Consider the following 22700-nt stretch of genomic DNA (forward strand, 5'->3'; position numbering starts at 1 on the left):
TCAAATTTTCCTCTTGTCTTTTTTTTCCCCTCCCCTCCCTTTAGGCTGTTTCTGGAAGAGAGTGAATGTTTCAACAAAAATAACTGAAATCTTGAGACTTCATGGGAAAACCAAATGTTTCAAGCTTTTTGGCACAAGTGCAAGTGCATCAAACAGCAGAAAACAGATTTGCTTCCCAGTAATTTTACTTTTTGGTTTGTGATTTTTGATTTTTGATGTAAATGCACGTTTTCTCACTAGTGAATCTCCATTTTTCCCCCTTTCCAGAAGTCTCTGAAGAATCACGTTTGTGCTGGGAGAAGGGAATTCCAAGGAGATTGGTGGCCCTTTTCACAGAGTAAGCATTTTCCACAGGCGGGGTTATGCCAACCATTAAATGACTAACATGTAATTAGGAGGCTGGATACTTATAGTTGTCTTGTCCCTGATGCCAAGGGAGTCCAGGACAGCTGTGGATGAGTGAGCACCGAGGTAGATCAGGCTTGGCTGACCAAACCATTTATGTCCATATTTGTTTTTGTGTTGGCTCTCTCAGAAGACAGGTGACTTAGCATTGTGGACAGTGTGGTGCCTCTCCACTGCGGGTTTTACAGTGAGCATGTGGTAGAAGGTGCAGCCACTCCAGGCAAGGCCTGCTGTAGGGATAAAAGCTGGACAGAAAGGGAGTGCTGGAAAAGGGAAATCTCACACACTTCCTGTTTCACTGTAGTGAAGAACAAGTCTTCTTGCTTGGGCCGGTTTATCTGCTCACTCCATCTCTGCCTGGGGAGCTCTTTGATGCGGAGCTGATCGGAAGGTTGCAGTCTCCTTATCAACTCCATGCTCTGTTTGTTTTTATTCTGAAGTTCGTTCCCTCATTTTGCAATAACCCACAGGGTGCTGGGTGTTGCGCCAACCGTGCCTCAATGAAGGATCTTCATTCAACAGCTTTCCCTTCCCGTCACACCAGTCAATGCGACTCCTGCATTTTCCAGCACCATTCTCTGCGCAGTCCAGACTTTAGTCAAGCCTTCATTGGTGGGCAGAAAGGCTACCAGGCCTACCGGGACCTACCATGGGATCTTCAAAAGTAGGTGGCATGTTTGAACCTGGCAAGTTTAATTTGGAGGTGTAAGGGTGGTAAAGGGTACTGTCTATGGGAAGGATTCAAGGACATAGATCCAGAGAAGAAATCTGTTTTTTCTCTTACCTTTGGTGCTCAATGCTCTATCTATGCCTCTTTCATCCTTTTAGACCTGGGGTACATCATGGATCTGTTTGAAATGTGCAGCCTGAAAAGGGATGATAAACAGAGAGAAAGCTGAAGAGGAAATTGCAGAATGAAAGGGTGGTTTTGGAGGTTGTGGTCTGGATGAAAAGAGTAACGTGGCTGGAGTGAGAAATGCAGAAGGAAATCCTTCTCTAGCACAGCCAGGGGTACAATGATTTGCTGTCTGTTTAGAAAGATGATGTCGGGTTGACACTTATCTTTTCTTCCTTCTGATCATCTTAATCTGCCTGCAGCAGGCTTTTATTGCAGCAGTGCAGAAACCAAGAAGCTCTTTTGTGTCAAAATTAAGTGCTAGTAATGTGATTTTTGAAAAACATGGGCTATGGTCAGGTGTAGGTGCAGTATTATTTCCCCCAAATCCTGCAAAAAATCCTGGTTAAATAAGTGGTGTCAGCACAACTACATAAGGGGAACGCTATTGGTGTTCATCATTCCAGGTTTAACCCTTGTATTTTAATGAAGAAGCCATAATTTTTAGGGAGTAATGAGTAGGTGGTTTGCATCAGAAAGTATTTCATGCAGTCAGAGATGCTGGATATCCTTAGTTTTGTTTTACCATAATAATATTTCAGACATCACTGGAAAGTTCAGAGTATTTTTATACAAATAAGGTGCAACACTCTACTATTGTCTATTGGATCAGAACAGAGATTGGGTTCTACATGTACAGGAAATTTGTAATTTCTGTTTAACTCACTGGATTCTGGATTCATGTGGCAATGGGGGGATGCTCAGTCAGTCTGCCATGACTTTGTTTTTTGTTGTTGTCTCGGCAGTTGATGAAGCTTAAAAGTATGACCTCAGGGACAAAATTCAAAATAAATTGAATTATTTTTTAACATTCTAATGATTTGGCAGGATGGTTGAATTTTTGTGTGTGATTCTTAAAGATTACAACATTAATCTTCTCTCTTTGTTGCTTTGGGCAAATGGCTGTGGATGATTGCAAGATACTACTTATTTTTTCCATCCTCAGTATTTTTAAAAGTTGGGTTTTTAAAATAATTTCAGGGCATGCTGAAATAGAAATATTGTTTCTGGATGGACAAAACTTATTCTTCATGCCCATTGAAGTGTTGTTCTCATTTTGTGGAAACAATATCATTTTAGTCAATAGTCCTGACTTTGCCAGGAGACAATGAAGTTCATGTTTGGGCTTTGTGCTGCTTAGTAGGACCCTGCTCAATACTCAAAGATTTTCTGCCCTGTTTAATGTCAATAACTTAAAAGATATGCTATTTTAACTGTCAGGTAAAGAAGAAATCCCCATCAGTTGTGATTACTAGTTTGTTACATAAAGAGGGAAAACTAAAAGGGAGTTCTCTACCTAGCAGAATTGAAAAACCTTTTTTTTTTTTTAATTCTAGTTAGATGTAAATCTACTTGTCATGTCCTTGTGATATCAGCAGTGGTGTAAATAATTTTAATGACAGTGTGCTAGAGGGTAGTTAAATAACCTCTGAGTACAGTTTGGTTGCTTCCTACTTAGGGAAGGATTTAATTGTTTGTATGATTGTTTAAATTATTATAAAATCTAAAGTACATTAGGGGAAATCTTTGTTGGATATTTACATGTTTGGGAAGGGATGAAAACTGCCTAGTCTTAATCAAAGCCTCTGTGTAACCTGTTAGATGTCCAGAGTTCTTTGCTGGGCAGGGATGTGGATCTGAATGTGGAGCTGTAAGCTTTGCTGTTTGAGCTCGTCCTGCTCTGCCTTAGTCCCTTGTAAGAATGGAGTTTCACTGAGCTTTACCCAGTTCCAAGATGCCTCTTTTCAAAGCAGTTCAAGCTAAGTAGGAACGTGTGCTCTGTAAAATCCTCCAGGAAGCAAACCTGCTGAGGAAAACTGGGTGGAGTAGACAGCCTTGCTGGTCTGGTCCTGCTGTTGTGCTGTGTCCTGCACTCTGGGAAGCAGGAGCAGTGTCCCCTCTGCAGCTTCCTTGTGGAGATCTCGTGCCCTGGCAGGGTGAGGTACAGAGCAGCTGGTGTTGTATTTGGCAGTCTAAAAGTGAATATGCAGGTGGAAATGCAGTGCCACTTGCACCAATTTGTCATGCAGTAGGTGGGCAAAATGAATGCAAATTACAGACTGCTGAGGCGTAGCAGGAAATAGATCCCAGCTTGGTGCAAAGACACTCATGTGCAACTGGCATTAGTGGGAGTTTACCTCGATTATTGCAGGAGGCTGGTTCCTGCATGGTGCTGAAGAGAAACCTAGCCTGCTCAGTTTGTCCCAGAGCAGATCCTGAATTCAGGAAACACTAGTGAAATACTTTTGCTTCTGGTACACACCATACCTGATTTGACCCATATGGAATTGGAACCATTGATGTTGCCTTGCTGATTTCCCTGAGTTTCTGGCCATTTCAGACAGGAAAACTTGAATGAGATAAGACCTCCTCCTGAGCCTTAAAATCTTATCTTCATTCCCTGAGCAAGCCCCACTGTAATCCCAGCACCTTTTCTGGCCTCTGCTGTTCCTTTTAGAAGGTGTTTCAGAAGTCTTTCCCTTTTTTTTTTTTTTCCCATGCAGTTTTATGATTGGGCATTTTGGGTCAGCATAAGCTTTGCAAATTGAGGCATTCTGTTTCCACCACATACTCCTTCCATGTTTGTGTTTTTTATTAAATGCAGATTCTCCTTTTAAAAGAAGCCAAGTTAACACAAAGCTTGGAATGGCTTAATTTGACATGCTTCTGATTCAAGACAATCTGAAAGCTTCATGTATTCCGTGGAGAGATTTGGTGATAACAGGAGGACAGATTTTATACAGAATTGAGTTCAGAAATTATCCAATTTCTCTGCCACTGGAGAGTTGTCTGGGGTTTCCGTATCAGCTGAACCACCTGTCTAGGGAGTTTTCTCTAATTTCAGCAGCATTTTTCCAATGAAGAAATGTGTCCATCTCTGTTCAGTGAAAATACATTGCTAGATTACAGCATTTCACTGTTTATCTACCCAGCCTAGCAACTGTTTATTATATATTGTGGTTTTACCTCAATCAGCAGCTAAGTGCCATGCAGCCACTCACACCCCACACACATCACCCCTCATCCCAGTGGGATGGGGAGGTTATTTAGGGAAAAAAAGGTAAAAACCAATAGGCTGAGATAAGAGCAATCTAATAATGGAAATTATTATTAGTAGTATTAGTATTAGTATTAGTATTAGTATTATTAGAGAGGGAGCAAAAAAAAAATTCCCAAGAAAGACAACTGATGTACAATACAATTGCTTACCCACTGACCAATGCCCAGCCCATGCTACAGCAGGGAATGGCCCCTTCCAGCCAACCTTCCCTCCATTTATATACTGAGTCTGATGCTCTGTGGTATGGAATATGCCTGTGGCCAGTTCAGGTGAGCTGTCCTGGCCATGCTCCATCTCAGTTCCTTTCACATCTACTCACTGCCAGAGTGTGGGAAACTGATAAGTCCTTGGCTGACAGTGAGTGCTACTGAGCCACAACTAAATCATCACTGTGTTACCTACATTATTCTCACACTAAGCCTAAAACATGGCTCTGTACCAGCTACTAAGAAGAAAATTAGCTGTATCCCTGTCAAAACCAGGACATAAAGTATAAAGCACAGAAATATGTATTATTATCCAGAAATATAAGCATTTAAACTACAGAAGAAGGTGGATGCTTTGGGTCAGATTTTGAGTCGATATAAGCTGTCACAGATGCACACCAGCAGAAGAGCTGTATCAGATTTGCAGAATTCCTCGGGAGTGATGGTAAGTATAGCTTTCATGTACCAGAAAAGAGATTTATTTCAGTAAACAAATTGAAGCACATCACTGACCTACTGTTTATGTATTTGTTATATTATTTTGATATTTGTTATATTATTATATTATCACAACTACTGCTATAGTGGTTTTTATCTTTTTTTTTTTTTTTCTCAAAGCACCTTAAGAGATAGGTACTATATGTGTCCTAAAACAATGGTGAAATTTTGTCAATCTAGGCATGCCTCTCTTATAGGAAGGACTAAAAGCAGAGGCTGTGTAATAGCCCACAAGAGATCATCTCTAGGTGACTGTTCTGGGTTTGGCTTTTCATCAGCCTGTCCTGTCAGCACCTTTCTTGAGCAGCCACTGCCAGTGGGTGGGTGCCAAAGCAGAGCCTGTGCTCTCTTTCCTAGTGCATGCTGACTTAGCTGGACACTGCCTCTGGCACAAAGCTCACTGCAGGAAATGGAGGTCCCCCACTGGTGTCCAAGCGTGCTTCCAGCCCTGGTGAGGAAAACCTTGGAGGCTTTTCCTCTGAAGCAGACAATTTGACTCCTAGATGGCAGTTTTGATTCTGCTTCTTTGCAAGAAGTGAATCTAAATTTCAGTAGGTAAAGGATACTAATTTCTTCTCTAAACTAAGAGATTCAGGCTGCATTGAGGTAAATGCCTTTATGATTTATTTAATGCAATGTTTATCATTTGTTTATTAAACATCCTTAAAAACCCAAGTTAGGATATTAGGCAATATTTTAAATTTTCCTTTGAGACTAACATTTTTTTTTTTATACTCTTCTGTTACTAAAAGTCAGACATAATTAACTCTGTCCTTCTTATGCTTTCTTCTTATGCTTATGCATAATGGGAGGGATCCCTCTGGCTCTGCATTCGGTGTGAGCTTCTTATTGAGGAAAATGTTCCTGAAAGGCTTCTTTGTGTATGATGTGATGGAACCCAAGTATGGAATGCAGGGCTCCAAATCACATACCACTGTTCAGGGAAGGTCTCAGTGGGTATTTCTGGGAAAATGTCAGCTGAATTTCAGTTGAAAAAGCAGAGACAATGTTGGGAATTACTAGGAAACAAGGAGAGGACAAAGAAGTAAAATTGTTATATCAGTGTAAACAATTCTATGGCAGTTTTTGTTGTTTCTCTTTGCCAGCAAATATTTCACTCCTCTTCCTCATTGGAAAAATCTTAATCTGAGACATGCAGTCTTCTGTCAACAGATGAAATCCAGTCCTTGTTTGCAGTGTTTTTAAGGTTACTGCACAGGCATGGTTTCCTGGGAAAGAGCAGAGTTCCTGGGAAGAGGGACGGGCCACTTGAACTGCAAGCAGAAGAGACCTTGTCAGAAAGCCCTCTGAGGTTGGTGGGGAGATTTCATCTTCAGGTATTTGCTTCAGGCATAAAATTTCCACTTCTGCTCTGGAGGACTTCAGTGACTTTCCCAGCTGGAGTGTTTTTAATCTTAGTGTGCATTTCAGTTCCTGTTCCCTTGCTTTGAGCACATAGCTCCCATGAAGTAAGCAAAGACTGCTTGACTCTTGGTCTAAGAAAAATAAATTCACAGCGTTGAACTTTTATCAGCTCCCTCCAGAGTGTTCAAGCCCTGACAGGTCATCACATGGATCTCAGTTGTTTCAGTTCTGGCATAGTTATTTCTCTTGTGTGTACTGAATCCCTGTAAGTGCTGTTTAAGTTTACACAGTGGGACATGTCAGATAAAATAATTAATTTTTGAGGAATGAATCCTAGAAGGTACAGCAAAGCAGTACTAAAGTTCAAAGTTAATCAGAATAAAAAAATATCAGTTCAATAATCTTTGTGGGTTTGTCTCACAGATATCTTTGAAAACCTGGATTAGAAATCATCTTAGTCTGCAACATGTCTATTCAAGATGTTTATCCAGATGGTACAGCCTAACCAAGGATATTTTGCTCAAAAATACCTTTTGTTTTTAAAACAAATTTTCATTTTTAAAAGAAATTAGGAGTGGAAGATAAAATTAAACAGCTGTTTCTTGCTTATATATGAAAGGAAGTGGGAAAGTTTAAGATAAATAAAGAAAAAAGACATCCAAGTCCCAAACAACACCTCTTCCCCCTGTTAAGTGTCTTTCTAAGATGAATTTGTTAAACAGTTTCTTATTTGAGGAAATTCAGTTTAGGAGCTGCTGCTGAAACCCCTCTGCACCTCTTTGAAATGATGTTCTCAAACAGGTTTTGTGAAGTAGGTGAAAGTCATGTGTGTGAGTAGAATTACATGTGTGAGTAACTGTTGTGGACTGGGGCTTCTGTTTGTTAATGAAAACATGGAACTTGAAATAGAAGAAATAAAGAATAAGAGTTGCAAAAAGTTTTACACTTTACACTAAGGTTTCAAATTTATAGTACTCTATTTAACTGTGTTAAAGCCATGTTACTTCTGGTCTGAAACTGCTGTTTCACTGATATGGTAGGCAGTAATTTCTTCAGGCTCACCCGACTGAGGTGCAGAGGTGGCACTCAGCCTTTCAAATAGGCTTCTCCAACCCAGCATTTTGGTTTGAGGCTATGCCAGGATCATTATAGCTGAAAGACCTTCTGAGTGTTTTCCTTCTGTGCAGCATAATCAAGATAACTGCTTTTTAAATGAGAGTATATACAATATGACAAGAGTAGGTCTTAAGTTAAATGCATTTTTGTGTTTGTTTTGTTGGCTTTTCTTGTAACTCAGTTTAATTTCAAACATAATAGACACATTTGAAAAGCATTTAGGCCATGCAAAAAGACTATTACCTGGAGTGAGGGGAAAAAACCCCAACAAACCATAAAACAACAAATACATGTTGACCTCATCACTGACTTCATGATTTCATCTAAAAGCTACAACTTAGAAATATTCTTGTTAGTGAGGTAGAGTCCTGACTATTTATACTTCCACATTTTTCATTTTTCCAGTTGACGTTTTAAGGCAATTTTCATACAGTAGTCTCAGAAATAATTTTGAAGGTGCTCATCTCTGAACTGTTAACAGGACTATTCAATTTCAGTCTTTGTTTTTTGGGGGTCTTTTTGGTTGGTTGGTTGGTTGTTGTTTTTTGTTTGTCTGGAACTTTGGAGGTGTTTTTTTTGCTATGGAGTCACAAATGAGTTTTGACGCCAGCTTGATGAGAGGTTAATGGCTGTTAGACAGGACAGCAGGAGGGAAGGAAACACTAAATAGGACATGCAGAACAAGTCAGAACAGATCCAAGTGACAAATTATTACTCCCATTTTCATTCAATCACGTATCATGATATTTGGCCTGAGTCAGTTGTTTTCCAAGCCAAAGTAATAAGATTGTAATTGTAAGGCAAAGCACTGGAATTAGAATGAAATCTCAGGATCTGCTTTTCTATTTATGAGCCATGCACAGTTGCTTGCTGTCCCTTTCCTGCACCAGCTGCAGGGGTCACTTGCAATTATTTCAACTTATTTAAATGTATTTAAACTTCTGTCTCGTGAGGTGTGTGCTGTGGGAGTGAGCTGTGTGTACTTTATATGTAGGAACTCACTGAGGCGCCCCACACCCTGGGGAGAGGATCCCTGCAGCCTGCCTTTCTGAGATGGGCTGTACCTTAACCTGCAGGTGTGCATGTCTGCATGAGTGAGGTATCTGAAACAGAATGAAGGACTCTTTACCAAAAATAGTGGCTTCTCGTTCTGTGTTTTGTAATGGCTGATAATAGAAAAATGGCTTTAAGGTTCTTAAGGAGTCTTTGAGTTTATAGACAAAGACAGAATATGCTGTAACCAACTTTTATTTCCAGGGAGTTTTTTTAAATAATACTGACTGTCCATCAGCTTTCCATGTGTTAATTTTGATTAGTACCCACGTAATTAAGAGCACAGCAGAGAGAAGCATCTGGTGAAGCTCCTACTCACATGTCTGTGCCTTTCCCTGTCATTCTATGACTTCAGCAAATACTGCTTAAAGCAGTACTTGCCTTTGTGTTTAGATTCAGTCTGAATAAGACAGGAAACACAGGCTGGCCCTCTGAAATATCTTTCTCTTTTTGTTCAGCTCTGTTTTGAAGGCTGAAATGGACTGAGCAGTTGGAATAATGTATAGATATGTACTATAGAAAACATGGGGTGCTTTTTACCAATTTCACTGCACAAAGCAGTTTTGGAAGCAAAGGTGCCAGTGTGTCTGATAACTGATTTGCCTAACCAACTGAAAGCTGTATACATTGCTGTGTGAAACTTCACCTAGCTGAACAATAAGTTTTGGTCTTGCAAATTTCTAGTTGGGAGTCACATGAGAATCTTAGTAAGACTCCTGTTTGATTTGGCCCTAATAATACTCAAAACCGTCAAACCTGTCTGTGTTCTTTGACTTCTAGCACATCCCAATACCTATTTCAAAATAGTCTTGTGTCATGGTTTCATTTTCAAGGGTGTTGGGTGACAAATCAATTAGTATTGCTGGGAAGAATCAACTAATGTTGAGGGAGAAAACTTTAGCTTAATTTTTTAGGGGGGAGATGGGGGCCTTAAATAGAAAAGGATCTCTTAATAATCTCACTTTGTTCTTATTTTTCCCCAGAATTCATCAGTCAGCCATCAAAATAAGACATCTTGAGCCCTGGAAAATTGCAGTAATTGTTATTGGAACAGCAGTGGCAGCAGCTATTACCATTGGTCTCCTAGTTTATTTTCTGGCATATGGTAAGTTTTGCATAATATATCACTGTTCCTATGCTTAGTGAATGTCCTCTGTGCCTGTTGTGCCAGATGACTCTGTGAGTTTTAACCAGTCTGTCTAAAGCTTATTTGAGGAAAAAACACTGGCTTCTCTGGAGCTCTCTTTCCTTCCTCATTTAGCATCTTTGCACATCTTCTAGGAACTCTTCCTGTGGTGCAGGGTGATTTAGGGCTGTGGTTTCTGTTGGTTTTCATCTGCTTACAATAGTTTCACATTTTTCTCATGATCTACTTCCGGGATGAAGTCAACACACAAGTGTCTGGTCTCCCTTACATGAGTGGCAAACAGAGCTTTCTGCATGTCTCTCTGGGATGTTTCTCTGCTCCCTTTCCCTGATCACTAGCAGCTTCCTGCCAGAACTTGGTGTTGAGTGCACAGGCCAGGAAGGAAGGTAACTAAGCAGCAAGGTGCAGCTTGTGATTCTGTGAGCCCCAAGTGCTGTTGGCTGGCCAGAAGTGTCACTGCTGGGAAAACTTGGATTAGATCACCTAACTGAATCAAGTGATTGCTCCTAGCTTTTGGAAGCAGTGTTTGAATGGGTTGGATACAGGTGAAGGCTTATCCACTCCCTAGACGTCAGGGTATCAGTCAGTGCCAGGTGTTTCTCTAAAGTTCATTCATCTTGGTACTTTGAGTATTGCCTGTTCCTCTTCTTTCCCTTACAGATCAGAAGCTGTTCTATTACAGTGCCAATGTAAAAATCACCAACATCCGATACAATAATGAATTTTCCAGACAATCCTCAGGAAGGTTTAGAGACCTGAGCGAGAGGGTTGAGAGACTGGTAAGTTTGGATCATTGTGCTTTTCCATTAAGGACTGTGTGATAATACAAGAGTCATTAATGTGAACAGCACACTCGGAGACCACAGGGTCTGGTGTACCCTCAGTCTCCCGGTGGGCAGACCTGGGAAATGGATAGCAGGAGAGACATAATCGTACCTGGCAGACCAGGCTCTTGCCACTCAGCATCTTCTAGTCTGTCACTTCTCTCTATCTCTGCAATGGTGAAGTAGATATTTAAAATAATCTCAGCTTCCTCCTATATCACTGATCATGGGATCACAGAATACTCTCAGCTGAAAGGATCTCACAAGGACCATCAACTCCAGCTCTTAAGTGAAATGCTCATACAGTGATTGAACCCACAACCTTAGAGTTTTTAGCAAGAGGCTCTAATCAGCTGAGCTAATCTCATCATTTGTGTGTGTTATCCTTCCATGCCCCTAGCCTGGCTTTGTGATTTTGTCCCATTGTCTCTAAGGAAAGGATTCTTTTACACCCTCTCCTTTACAGGGAGGGGAACTCTACCTGTTGAGCTGTTACTGTGTGTTGAGAAAACAACACACAAGCCCTTTTCCTGCGCCTTTGGTATGTTTTGTTGGGAAACCCTTCTACAAATAGCAGAGGCTGCTGAGTGGCTCTCAGTCATACAGTAGCTATGGAAATAAACAGACACATTGCAATTTCCTTTCTTGTTTTCTCTTTGAGACACTGTCCCAGAGATGCTAATTACAGAGTTCATCCCTATACCACAATAAGCATGTGTTTGTGCTTGTATCTTTTTGTGTTTCATTCATCAGAATCTGATGCATATCTCTTACCTCCTATTTGGCAACCATGCACGGATACCCAGTTAATAGGACAATGCTTTGCCCCCCACGATAATTTAATTTAGAGCAATGTCACTTGTCCACAACAAAATGTGAGCTGTGCTGGACATTGCTCTGGAGAAGTAGAGTGCTGTGTAGGGACTTGGCATCTCTTCACAGCTTCACTGCTGAGGGCTTCAGTGATCTTAGTCATCCTCTGTATGTGTCTGTTCTCTTTCTGCCCTCTTTGTCTTCTGGGACCCATACCAGACTTCCCAGGATGCACCTCTGGTGCATGTCCATATGTATAGAGTCTTACACGAGCTGTGTTTGCTTAGGTGCTACCATTTTACAGCTATTGCCTAATAATTGCAGGCTTTTCACCTTGTCATATAGGACCTTGGAGAGGGAATGTTCTCCCTGACCAAGAAGACACTGTGTATTGCTGAGGGGGAACAAAGGCAAGGACTGAGAAGGAGTATCAGGAATACACTTCATTGAGTATAGTTGTATCCCTTCCTCCCACTCCATTCCTTCTTTTTTTTTTTTTTTTTTTAACCCATGTGCCTCCTTTGGCAAAGAAACACTCATTTTAGCTAAGGAGTTCTTTCAGACAGTGTCTAATGCAATCAGATTTCCTCTGAGCGTGGCTATCAATTTAGATGCTTGAATGGAAGCCAATGCTTTAGAAACCCCATCTCCTGTCTGGGTGTTGAGCATTCTGACAGTAGTGACAGTAAATACCAGTGCAGGTTGAGCAGTGAGAACCATTATATCAGGGCATGTTAATTGTACTTGATAAGTAACACCATAACAAACATACACAGAACTGTGCTTTCATTCCTGTAACTTTTCTTAAGAGCTGTCCTTAATTCAGCCATTAAATTCTACATTCCTCTCTCAAATGTTATGAATTCTTTGCTTATATAAATGGTCCCTGCCGTAAATTTGACTTTTTGTGGTTTTAGTTCCAGGTGTTCCATTTAACAGGGATGTATGAGATTGAGAATTGTCCATAACCTTATTGAAAGCAACTCCATACAGTAAACAATGTGTTCCTTGTAAGTCTGATTTTATAACTCATCTTGTGGTGACAAAAAATCAAAGCAATCTTTCCAGACATACATATCCTCTTGATAATTTGACAGACAACTGTCTCAAAACATTTGCATTTTTATTCTCAGCATCTTAACAGCAACTCTATGATAGAGGAGGAGAGAGTCAAGTTCTTTATCACATTTTCTAATTTGTCTGGATTTACCAAAACCCTTTGCGGTCTTTCCCTGGCTGGTTTTGGATGTCCAAGCCTTCCCATTGTCATAGTAGTAACGATACCTTAAGCTCACGTTGTGAAACAGTGAGTCAATGCAGATAAATGCAATGTCTTTCTCAATACTTGGTGCAAAGTGAACAGAAGTGAATCATCTCTGATAATCAGAAGCACTCAAATTGCCTGAGTTAGTGCAACTCCCTGCCAAGTGCTGCCTTCTCTGACTCCTTCCTGATGAAGCCCTCCTTCATTTGTCTCCAGTAAGACCCAGAAAAGAGCTCATTTCAGAGCTGGTGTTTCACCAAGAAAAATGTTTTTGGTTCCATATGGAAGTCATATCGTGACTTCCTTGGGATCTGCAGTAAATGCCCGATGTTTGCTTTGGTTTCCAGATTTGAATTGAAACACCCATTGTGTGAACAACATTCCTGACTCTTATCTCATTGAAGGTGGGAGGGAATGCAGCCAGATCATGCCAGAGAGCTGATGAAGCTGGTGCACCAGTCAACATCTCAGGGCTGACTGGAAAGTCTGGAAAATGTCTTCTGGGGTGGAGCTGGGGGCACTGAGGAACAGATGATGAAAGGTCTTTGGTCCTTGACTGGCTTCCTGTGAGTGTCTGTGAGTGTTTCCTTTGTGCTCTCTTGAAAAATCAGACTTGACTGAATGCCACTAGGGAAAGAGAGATTCCAGCTCACCAGAGCCTCCTTGCTTTTCTAGTTGGACCAGTCCCTCGTCCCTTGCCAAGCTAAAATGCTCTGTGCTAAAATGCTCTGTGTCTCTTCTTACACTGGATAAAAAGGGCACAGTCACGGCCTTATGGCTCCTTCTCCAAGGAGCCTCTGTTATATAGTGGGTTCACTTATTGTGTGGCTCATCTGCACAACTTTTACGCACTGTTTTTCTCCAACTCCTTCACCAGGCTTGGATTTCTTTTTCTTCTCCCACAAAATGTATTAATTCTTTTGGATTTCCCAAGAACGCCTTGGAGACACAAACTACCCTCTTAGTAACAGTATCCTGGGGGAGATTTCCAAGGCCCTATTTTAAGCTTTGCTTCTTCAGCCTCTCTGTCCTGCCAAAGAGCAGAGGGAGCTGTGACAATCAGATAGACCTGGGTGACTGGGATGATCCCAGTTGCCTTCTCTGGGCAGCTGCAGTAACTGCCCTGTGTGCAGGAAGAAGGGTGGAGGGTTGTTGTGTCTTGTGTAGAAAGTCATCTTTGACCTCAAGGAAAGGGGATGTGCAGTCAGGAGAGCTTGAAATGAGTACATCAATCTCAGCAGAAGTTATCTCAGCTGAAGGCTGGCAAGTTTCTAGCTGTGTGAGAGAGGTGGATATCAAGCAGCCACAGCAGGTGATGCCTTCAGTACATGGCTGGTTGCTCAACAGAAACAGACATCAGCCTTTATCAGAGGTTTCTAAATGTACCTGTTGGCTCTTTTTTGCCCTTAAAATAAATTTCTGATACTTCCTCCCAGAAGCAGGTGGGCTTTCCCCTCTTTGAGGAAAGCCTATGCAACCCTTCTCCTTTCTCAGGCACCTTGTTATCTCCCTGTCTCCTTCTCTGGCCAGAGCTGTTCCCGGCCCTGCTGTGTGGCTGCTTCTCCCTGTCTGAGTCCATGTGTCTCTGTGGAATTTTGTGCTGGATGCTGTACCCATCCCAGCTTCTGGGGCTTTGTCTGTCATTCCCTACCCACTCCTGCTCCCATGTGCTGGCAACCCTGGCTGTTAGCTGGGTGGATGGATGTTCCTCAGGTATGAGTGTAGCATGGCTCCCTCCTTAGCTGGTTGAGTGGCTGGGGAGAGTTGAGGTGTTTGGTTTCCCTCCTGGAGTGCCTTGAGCCATGGAATGGACTAACATGGGTTTCCCCTTTTGTCTCATAATCCAGAAGGCACATGGACTACCCCCTTGTCCGTCCGCCATCTGAAACCAGCAAGAACTGACTGGCTGGCTCTAGGCAGAGGAGTTGGGGATTATATTAAAATAATACCGGGACACTTCCCCTGGGAAACTACTGCCTATCTAAATATTTCTATTGAATTCACGGAATTTCATGAAGTAATTTTCACCTCAGAACTCAGCATTGTGTGCCAGGACATCTCCTTTAGAAACAAACGTCTTGCTTCAGCTACTTCAAGTGACAAGAGAACCTTCATGTCCTTAAGTATGGGTGTTGGGGGAAAGTTTTTAATTAATACAGCTCTTGAAGTTTGTCCTATCTGATAGAGCTGAATTAGTGTGGGTTTGATTTAATGTCTCTACTGGGTATTGCAGAGGCACTTGAGATTCCACAGGAAAACGCTGCACAAGAGTTCTGATAATGGTGCCTGATCTCAGCAGGTTGAAGGGCTCACTGCTGAGTCCCTCTGCTGGAACTGGTGAGGAAGGAGGCAGTTTTCTCCCTTGGCAGATGATGATTTTAGAGGTTATTAAGATACATCTCTCACTATGAATTAGTGGAGAAGAAACAGAGGAGCAAGCAGGTGTCATGCTCATCCTTCCCTCCCTCCCCCCCAGCTCTGACACCTGATAACCCTGTTTGGTGGAAGGGTTAGCCTTCAACAGGATGTTTGTAACTGAAAAGCTCTCTGCTTTATACCCAGAGATAAGCTTGCATCATCCCAATATTGGGAAGTATCTTGTATCCTATAAGTTGTGAATAGATTACTGTCACATACACAGGGCCAAAGGGTCAGTCAAAGTTCTGATTAGGGTTTCCATCTAAGATGAACTCCAAGGAAACCTCTCTGAAAACACCAAGAACACCAGTGAGTGAGCAGATGAGGCTGCTGGTTTACAGCACTTGGCCTTTTAGGGTCACACGTGACTCAAGTCTTCCTGGGGAGCAGAAGTGTGTATATTTGGGAGAGAGAGGGTGGTGAAACACAAATCCCTTCAGAGCACATAGCTGCAAAGCCAGGTGAAACTCTGCATGAGGTATGTTTGTCACACCTTCCACGTGGGTGTTTAGATAAAGCTCAAAGTTGGTGGCTTGCTCCATCAGTGCCTTTTAATCCCTGGGTCGGGAGGTTAATTCAGTAGGAGCAGATCCCCAAGGCAGCAGGTTATTGAAACACTCCTAAAGAATATTTGTTCTAGAAGACCAGACTGTAAGGATCATTTTAGAGATGATAAGTATACATGCCCCGAGAAAAGGGAGTATGCTGAAGTTCAAAGCAGTCCAAAATGACTCTCATTTTTACAGCAAATGGAAAAGTGCAGGTATCTACAAGTACCATGTAGCTTCACTTGCTGTGTGTGCAAAACCCCCCACTTATTTTCCCCTCTTAGCCCCTAAAACAAAAGAAAATTTAATTTAAATTAGCCAAATCAGAAATTATGGTGTCTGCAGCAGCCAGATCTTTCCAAGGACTTTTCAGAGTTTTTCAGCACCCAAACCAAACTGAGTAAAAATGTTCTGGCTGTAATAAATTTCAAAAGAGATTTGGTAGTGTAGATCCCAAAATCTAAAACCTAAGCCTCTGTTTAAACTCAAGCATTCCTAGGCTATATATGTGCTCCCTCAAGTAATTACATAGTACCAATATGAGGTGAAAAGAGTAGAACTTTAATTAAAGATTTTCTTGTTCATTACTAAAGGCAATTTTATTTACAAAGGCATCTATAAAACAAAAGCCAGAATAATTAAGCTTTTTAAATTCAGTTTTTCAGAGACTTAAAAAAAAAAAAGTCTCTTTTTCTTTTTTCTTCTGAAAAACAATTTTGTAAAATCAGAAAAAATCTTTCTCTATGTAAAAAAAGTTATTTAAGGAACATTTTGAAAAGAAAGGTACCAAAATAAATTCAGGGGATTTGACAGCTTCCACTCTAGAAAGCTTAGTTTTAAGGTAATGAGTCTCACAAATAGGAAGCATTGTCCTTGGACTAGTGTGGTACAATCAGGGTGCCCTCTATGGGTGGCTGGGACTAGAAACAAAGCAGAAAGGATTTTCCACGGTAATTCAGCCAAAAGGGAAACAGCAATGGATCAGTGGCCAAGATGACAGCCTGGCAACATGTTTGCTTAGTTCTGGAATTAGAGGTTGACAGCATACTTGACTGTCAGTATGTATATGTACAGGTGTGGCCTTAAAGAGATAGGTGAAATGCTGTACTCTGAGAGAGGAAAGAACTCACAGAAAACACCTGCATCTCACTTGTGATGCTGTTTTTAGAAGTTCCTATTGAAATTAAAAAAGAAAAAGACCATTGGTGTAGGTATATACTGCATAGATTTAAAAACTGGCATGCTTTCTTGCTTTTTAATTTTGTTTCCAGTTTTTCCATAGGTCACATGGAAACAGGAAAAATTAGCACAGGAAACTAAATATTGAAGAAAATATAAAGCACTTTTAAATGCTGGTGTGAGTTGATGCAGTGTAGCACATGGGCTTATGGCTTAGTGCTTTTCATCACCTTTAATAGCTCAAACTTTCAGTGAGCTCTACCTAAATTTAATTAATTTTCAAGCTGAAATCATTAGTTATCAAAAATATGCCTAATATCCAACTTTTTTCCCATGTAAATTCAGTGATTCTTCAACTTCTTTCATTCTTTGACTTACTAATGCAATACAATTTTCTCAAGTAAAAGGCATGCAAGTTGATTTTTCTTATTAATTTTTTTTCTTGGTTCATCAAAAAGAAATTGTAATATGCATGTACAAATCCAGAAAAATCATAAGACACTTCACCCCAAATAAAAAAGTAACTTTAGTACTGATCCAGTGTGCATCACGAAAAGCTCTAAATTGTGCACAAGGAGAATGGATGTGAACCTGAGGTGGAAAAAGGAATTCAAAACGAAGCAAAGCACAGCTATTGATAGTGTGTGTGATTAAGGGTAGAAGCTTATCTTAATTATAGACTCACAATCCAGAATTACTGCATTGTTTGCAAGTAATTATATCAATAAAGTGATTCAAGATGCAAACCAGTGATCAAAATCTGGCTGGTCAAGAGAGTGGCTGCTTAGATCCTGGTGTTGTCCAAAGGGGGAATCTAAATGCAATACTGAAGTTGTGCGGTTGGTGGTATTTGGACACTTGTAAGCTGAATACATAACCAACGATATTCCTTAGATTTCACAAAACTGTTGTTTTCCTAAGAGGTATTTGCTCTTGTAGTTCTGCTCCTTACCTTTAAGTATTCTTTAAAAAAAACCCAGAATGCACGTGGTAATTTTCCTGGGGAAAGCGTGTTATTTTGGGAAGAAGAAAAACACCAACCACAAAGCCCTTCTCTGGACATTGGCACAGATGCTTTTCTCACCAAACCTGATTTTCTCTCCAAAAGCTGAAAAATCCCCCCCCCCAAGTGGACAAAATTTTAATAGCAGTGTGAAAGTTTTAGGAAGCTAATTATGGATAATTGAAAGCAGGGAGTAAGAATGAGAATACCTAGGTGACCTTAATTCCAGCTGTCACTAATACACATAACTAATGAAACACTCATGTCATTACATGCCTTTGAAATTGGTTGCACCAAGCATAAGCATGGTACTTTAAATCCTGACGTTATCCCATGAATTAGTCTTCTTAATTTCTTTTATCCGAAAGACCAATCTTATTAGGAACTACCGTACAAGGACAATTATTGCTCTTTTGCAGATGTGGCCTCCGGGAACCATCCAGCTGAGCTCCTTATTTCAGTGCAGTCAGGCAGTGCTTACTCACCCCTCAGCTCTAGCAGCCCTGTTAGCTTAAACTCCATGAGGATTTTGTGAGGCCATTTGCTGATGTTTGGGATCACAGAACTCTTGCCTGCTGAGAGACCTGCTGTCCTTGTGTGTGTGGCTTCTGATGGGAAGGGTTCTGATCCTCTGGTTTGCTGGAGGCAAGGGCATCATTGTACTTGCTCTCCTTCAGGTCTGTTTTCTTCACCTCGGGCAAGAACTGTGGCTGTAGGGCTGTGGTAGTAATTGGAATGTCAGTTTCCAAGGAGAGTGTGATGTCCACATCCTGGTTTGGAACAGTGCCACATTCTTTTTTTTGCTGGCCCTGTCAGTCTTTCTCTTTGTGTCCTCTCTCAACCCCTTAGCTGAAATCAGGGCAGTAAAAATGTCAGGTTCTAAAAGGAGCAGCTACTGGATTTGTATTATGGTCAGCTCTAGGGGTCTCAGCATGTTGAGCTGTAAACTAGGGAGAGTCACTGAATCAAGTGGTATGTTGCAATTACTATTTATGGTCAAAAAGCTTTAAAAATCACTAATAATAGCCTTTAGAGCCTAAGTAGCTACTGAGGTAAGAGGAAGAATGTAGTATGAAGATAGCTGTTGAAGGACTAAACTGGCAGCAGGGAAAAAAGCAATACTATTGAGCAACAAGAGGTTTTGTGCTCCCAAGCCTACTGAATGCTTTGGAACATCCCACGCAAATAATTCAGTGCATTCAGCAAATATTCCTGAGGAGAGTTCTGTCAAACTAGATTTAAGATAACTTTTTGATAAACCTTGTGACCCAGTGTGCGGTGGCAGAGCAGTGTGTGGTGGGAGAAAGCAAGGGCTTGACACAGCCAGCCTTGCTGGGTCACTTCCAGACACAGCCACACATCTGGGCAAGGCCAGCTCATGTCAGTTCCATACTACCCTGGAATAATGGGATTCCTGTTGTGACCTATTTCCAGAGCTTGGGTATTTTTTGGGTCCCAGGGAGGAAGGACATGTTGTGTGACTCTGAAATCACAAAGATTTCAGTACGTTGCTCACGGGCTTTAGAAGGTTGAGCATGGTATGACATAAGAAAAAGAGTATGATTATGAGATCTGGAGTTTTTTGAGACAGAATAGGAAAAGAAGTCTTGTTCATCAAAGTATAAAGCAAGGCTGGCTAAAGGAACAAGGAGGAATTTCCTTTTTGTCTGGGTTTGTACAGGTGGGAATGTTTTGCCCTCTTACTGCATCTTTAGTGCTAGCCACTGTTACTTACTGTATTGGATGGACCAGCACTCAGGAATGAAGTCCAGTTTGTCTAAGAAAAAATTGTTCTGCATAGAGAGAAGTGTAGTAAAAGTATAGAGAATATGAAATTAAATGGAGGAAATTAGAAATGAAATTTTCTAAATAAACACTGTCAGGAAAATGCTTCTCACTTGAAAGGAGCAGGACTCGGCACTTGGTTCAGAATGCTCATAGACCTTGCCTGCAGCAACAGCTGTCACAGTTGAGCTGTTGCTAGACAATGGCCAGGAAAAACAGTGAGATGCACTTAAACAGTGGTGAATTTAAGGGATTTGGTCATGAGAGTGTCACTTTTGAGGGGCTGTAATCAAAGCAAATAATTAAAAATTAGTTTAAAAGCTTCTCCCAAGCAGGACCAGGTCACAGCTAGTCACTGGACAAAGTCCTAGTTGCTTTTGCTGCAACAGTTGTGACTCAAGCTGAAAAGAAAGCTATTAGCAGGCTGGAGAGAAATGTTTTCTGTTTGGTGTGTGAAAGGCTTCACCAAAAAAAGAACTGTAAAAATATAAGGCAGAACATTAATCTCGGAAATTTTTTATTTGATGGCATCTTCCTACATACTCTCCTCTTAGATAAACTCTGTATGACTATAAAGATTACTTTTAATAATTCAGGTTGCCAAAATCGTAGTTGAAGAAAAGAAGAGACTTGGGTTATATTTGCCAAATGAATTCATCAGCAGGGGAGCGGTAGGCCACAGTGCAGAGGTTTGGCTAGCACTTCCTTCATGATAAGACACAGTAGATTGCAAAAGTAAAAAATGTTAGCTCATATTTGAAGGTGTTAAAGGCCCTGCAAGGTTCACTGAAAACAAAGCCGCCCTTCAGTTATTTTTTTGTCTGTGGGTGATGTAGTGCTAAGGCAACTCTTAAGGGTGGGAAAGTTAGTGACAGTGTGTAATGGAAAAAGTGTCTACTTTCTCATTCAGATATGAAAGTGTGAAACAGAATGGAAGTAACACAGATTTGGTATAATTTTAAATCATATGTGTCCTGTCCTCCCCGTGAAAATAACTAACATGCCTTCTGGATTGAATGTTCTGAAAACAGTGTCTGTTGCTGATAGTTTAGTTGCGTTTGGATTCCATTGATTCTTTTTGTTAAAAGCACAAACAGAAGTTTTGTGAGACACCACTGGAAGTCTTTGTGCTGCAGCACATGGTGTTCCTAATCAGACTGTATGGAACATCTTGGAAGTGGTCCAGGCTGAAAAGAAAAGGAGAAAGCTGAACATGTTGGGAGTACAAAAAACCACAATCACACAAGCTGCTTAGGCTGTAACAAAGATACACAAGAGAATGGGTGATAGAAGTAAGGATCCCTGTGTCTGCTGCAGAAGTGCAGGTGGAAAGTGTAGCAAAAACACTTGACATCTCAGACAGTAAAGTATCGTGAAAACCCAACTGTCAGGAGGATTTGGGAACGTCAAATGGACGCAAGCCTCTCTTGCAAGGGATTGCGAATTCCTGCCCTCTTCACTCCCAAGCTGAAAGTCACTCTGCTTTCACTGTACTGGTTAGCAATGCAGCAGCTTGAGGTGTATCTCAGCCCAGCTCAAGGCTCTCTTTTGATTGCAAAGCACTCCTCAAAGGAGTCCTGTCCCAAAGATCTCAAAAGTTCTCAAAAACAGCGCCGCCAAAGATAGCACATGCCACTGCATGCCACAAAGCTGGCAGTGCTGCTCAGCCACATGCTTCTGCTTACACAATCACTGGTGCAGCTGCTAGCACTGTGACAGAAATGATAAGCAAATGTTGTTATTAAAAAAAAAAAAAAAAACCAAAAACAAAGCAAAAAACTCCGTTTTTGTCTAAGGGCAACTGCTTCCAATAACCAAGGGAGGTTGTGAAGGAACAGGATGCAGAGTTATAGGAAATAATACTCTTTTTCACTGGATGCATCATAAAATGCAGTGGTAGCAGCTGGCAATCTGCAAAGTGAGAGGATTAAAGGTATTCTGCATATCTACAGCAGCTCATTGCAGTTGATATGTCTTTTTCCATAGAATTTTGTCTGTTCCAAATGCCAAACTAATTGCAGATAACTGCCAGTAACAGCAAGGTTAAACATCAGCTAAATGCATGACCATTAAAAATGGCTTTTTTCCCCTTACTTATGCATGCTTAAAATCACCTTAAATTAATCATTGTGCAGTTTTCATCTTAAAATTATTCTGTTTCAATATTCCTGTGTAATGCCATGAAGCTTCATCTTGTAACAGCCAAGGCTGGAAAAGAGGGGGTTTGTGTTCCTTGGGAGGAATCACCCCCAGATTTCATGCTTACATGCTTGTTTCTGTGTCTGACATATTTCAACATATTAATAGTTTGAGAACCATTATTGTTTCCTTTCCTTTGGAAAACAGAACATCTTGAGACTTGGCTAAAATAGACTGCCTTTAAGGGCTAAAAACTAAAAAAAAAAAAAAAAAAAAAAAAAAAGACAGCTTGCATGATGTTGTAAAGCATTTCTGTGCAGTTTTTCCTGTAATGCATTTGATGTTTACAGGATATGTTCAATTTACTGGGTCTTGTTGGTAGGAGGAGTTGCTGCATAACTCACCAGTGACTCTGCTATTTCTTAATCCTTCAGTGATCCTGAGCCATTCCTGGCAGAATTTCATGCCATGTTATATCACAGTGAGCTGTCTCACACCAATCGTGCAATCTTGAGATGACACCTTGACAGGATGTAGTTGAGCAGGAACCAGTAAAGATGTTATTTGGGGATCGATTCCTTAGGAGTTCTAGATTTCCAGTTTCTGATGATAATTGCTTGATGATTGTCCAAGCATGTGGAAAATCACAAGGGTGATAGGGGAACATGATAATCAAATTATAATTTGAAATTTGGCTTTGCTATAGATTTCTATAAGACCTACAAGAGAGGCTGAGTGCACTGCAGTGCACAGCTTGCTGTATCCGTTCTGTGGGCAGTCTTTAGGAAGCTGTGCTTTGGAAGAGTGCAGCAGTGCGTTCCAAGGATTTTTATGTTTTCATTACGCCTGAGAGTGGACAAGACAGCACTGTAGTGACACACTGATGGAGCCATAGGACATTTAGAAAAATGAGTTTGCTTTTTTATGATGTGCCTTAGGTCAAAGGGGAAATGGTTAGAAAAGGTCTGTGAAAAATGTTAT

The 22700-nt window shown here is 41.0% G+C and overlaps 1 protein-coding gene across 1 annotated transcript in view; it reads left to right on the forward strand.

Moving 5' to 3' along the window:
- The first annotated feature begins 905 nt into the window (after positions 1-905).
- Positions 906-22700, forward strand: part of LOC128787132 (transmembrane protease serine 11E-like) — a 39872-nt gene continuing 18077 nt past the window's right edge. The window contains exons 1-3 of the mRNA XM_053941059.1: positions 906-1069; positions 9583-9704; positions 10407-10525. Of these exons, the coding sequence (XP_053797034.1) occupies positions 906-1069; positions 9583-9704; positions 10407-10525 (405 nt within the window). The remainder of the gene's footprint in view (positions 1070-9582; positions 9705-10406; positions 10526-22700) is intronic.

The sequence above is a fragment of the Vidua chalybeata genome, chromosome 4, assembly GCF_026979565.1.
Source record: "Vidua chalybeata isolate OUT-0048 chromosome 4, bVidCha1 merged haplotype, whole genome shotgun sequence".
NCBI classification, from domain to species: domain Eukaryota; kingdom Metazoa; phylum Chordata; class Aves; order Passeriformes; family Viduidae; genus Vidua; species Vidua chalybeata.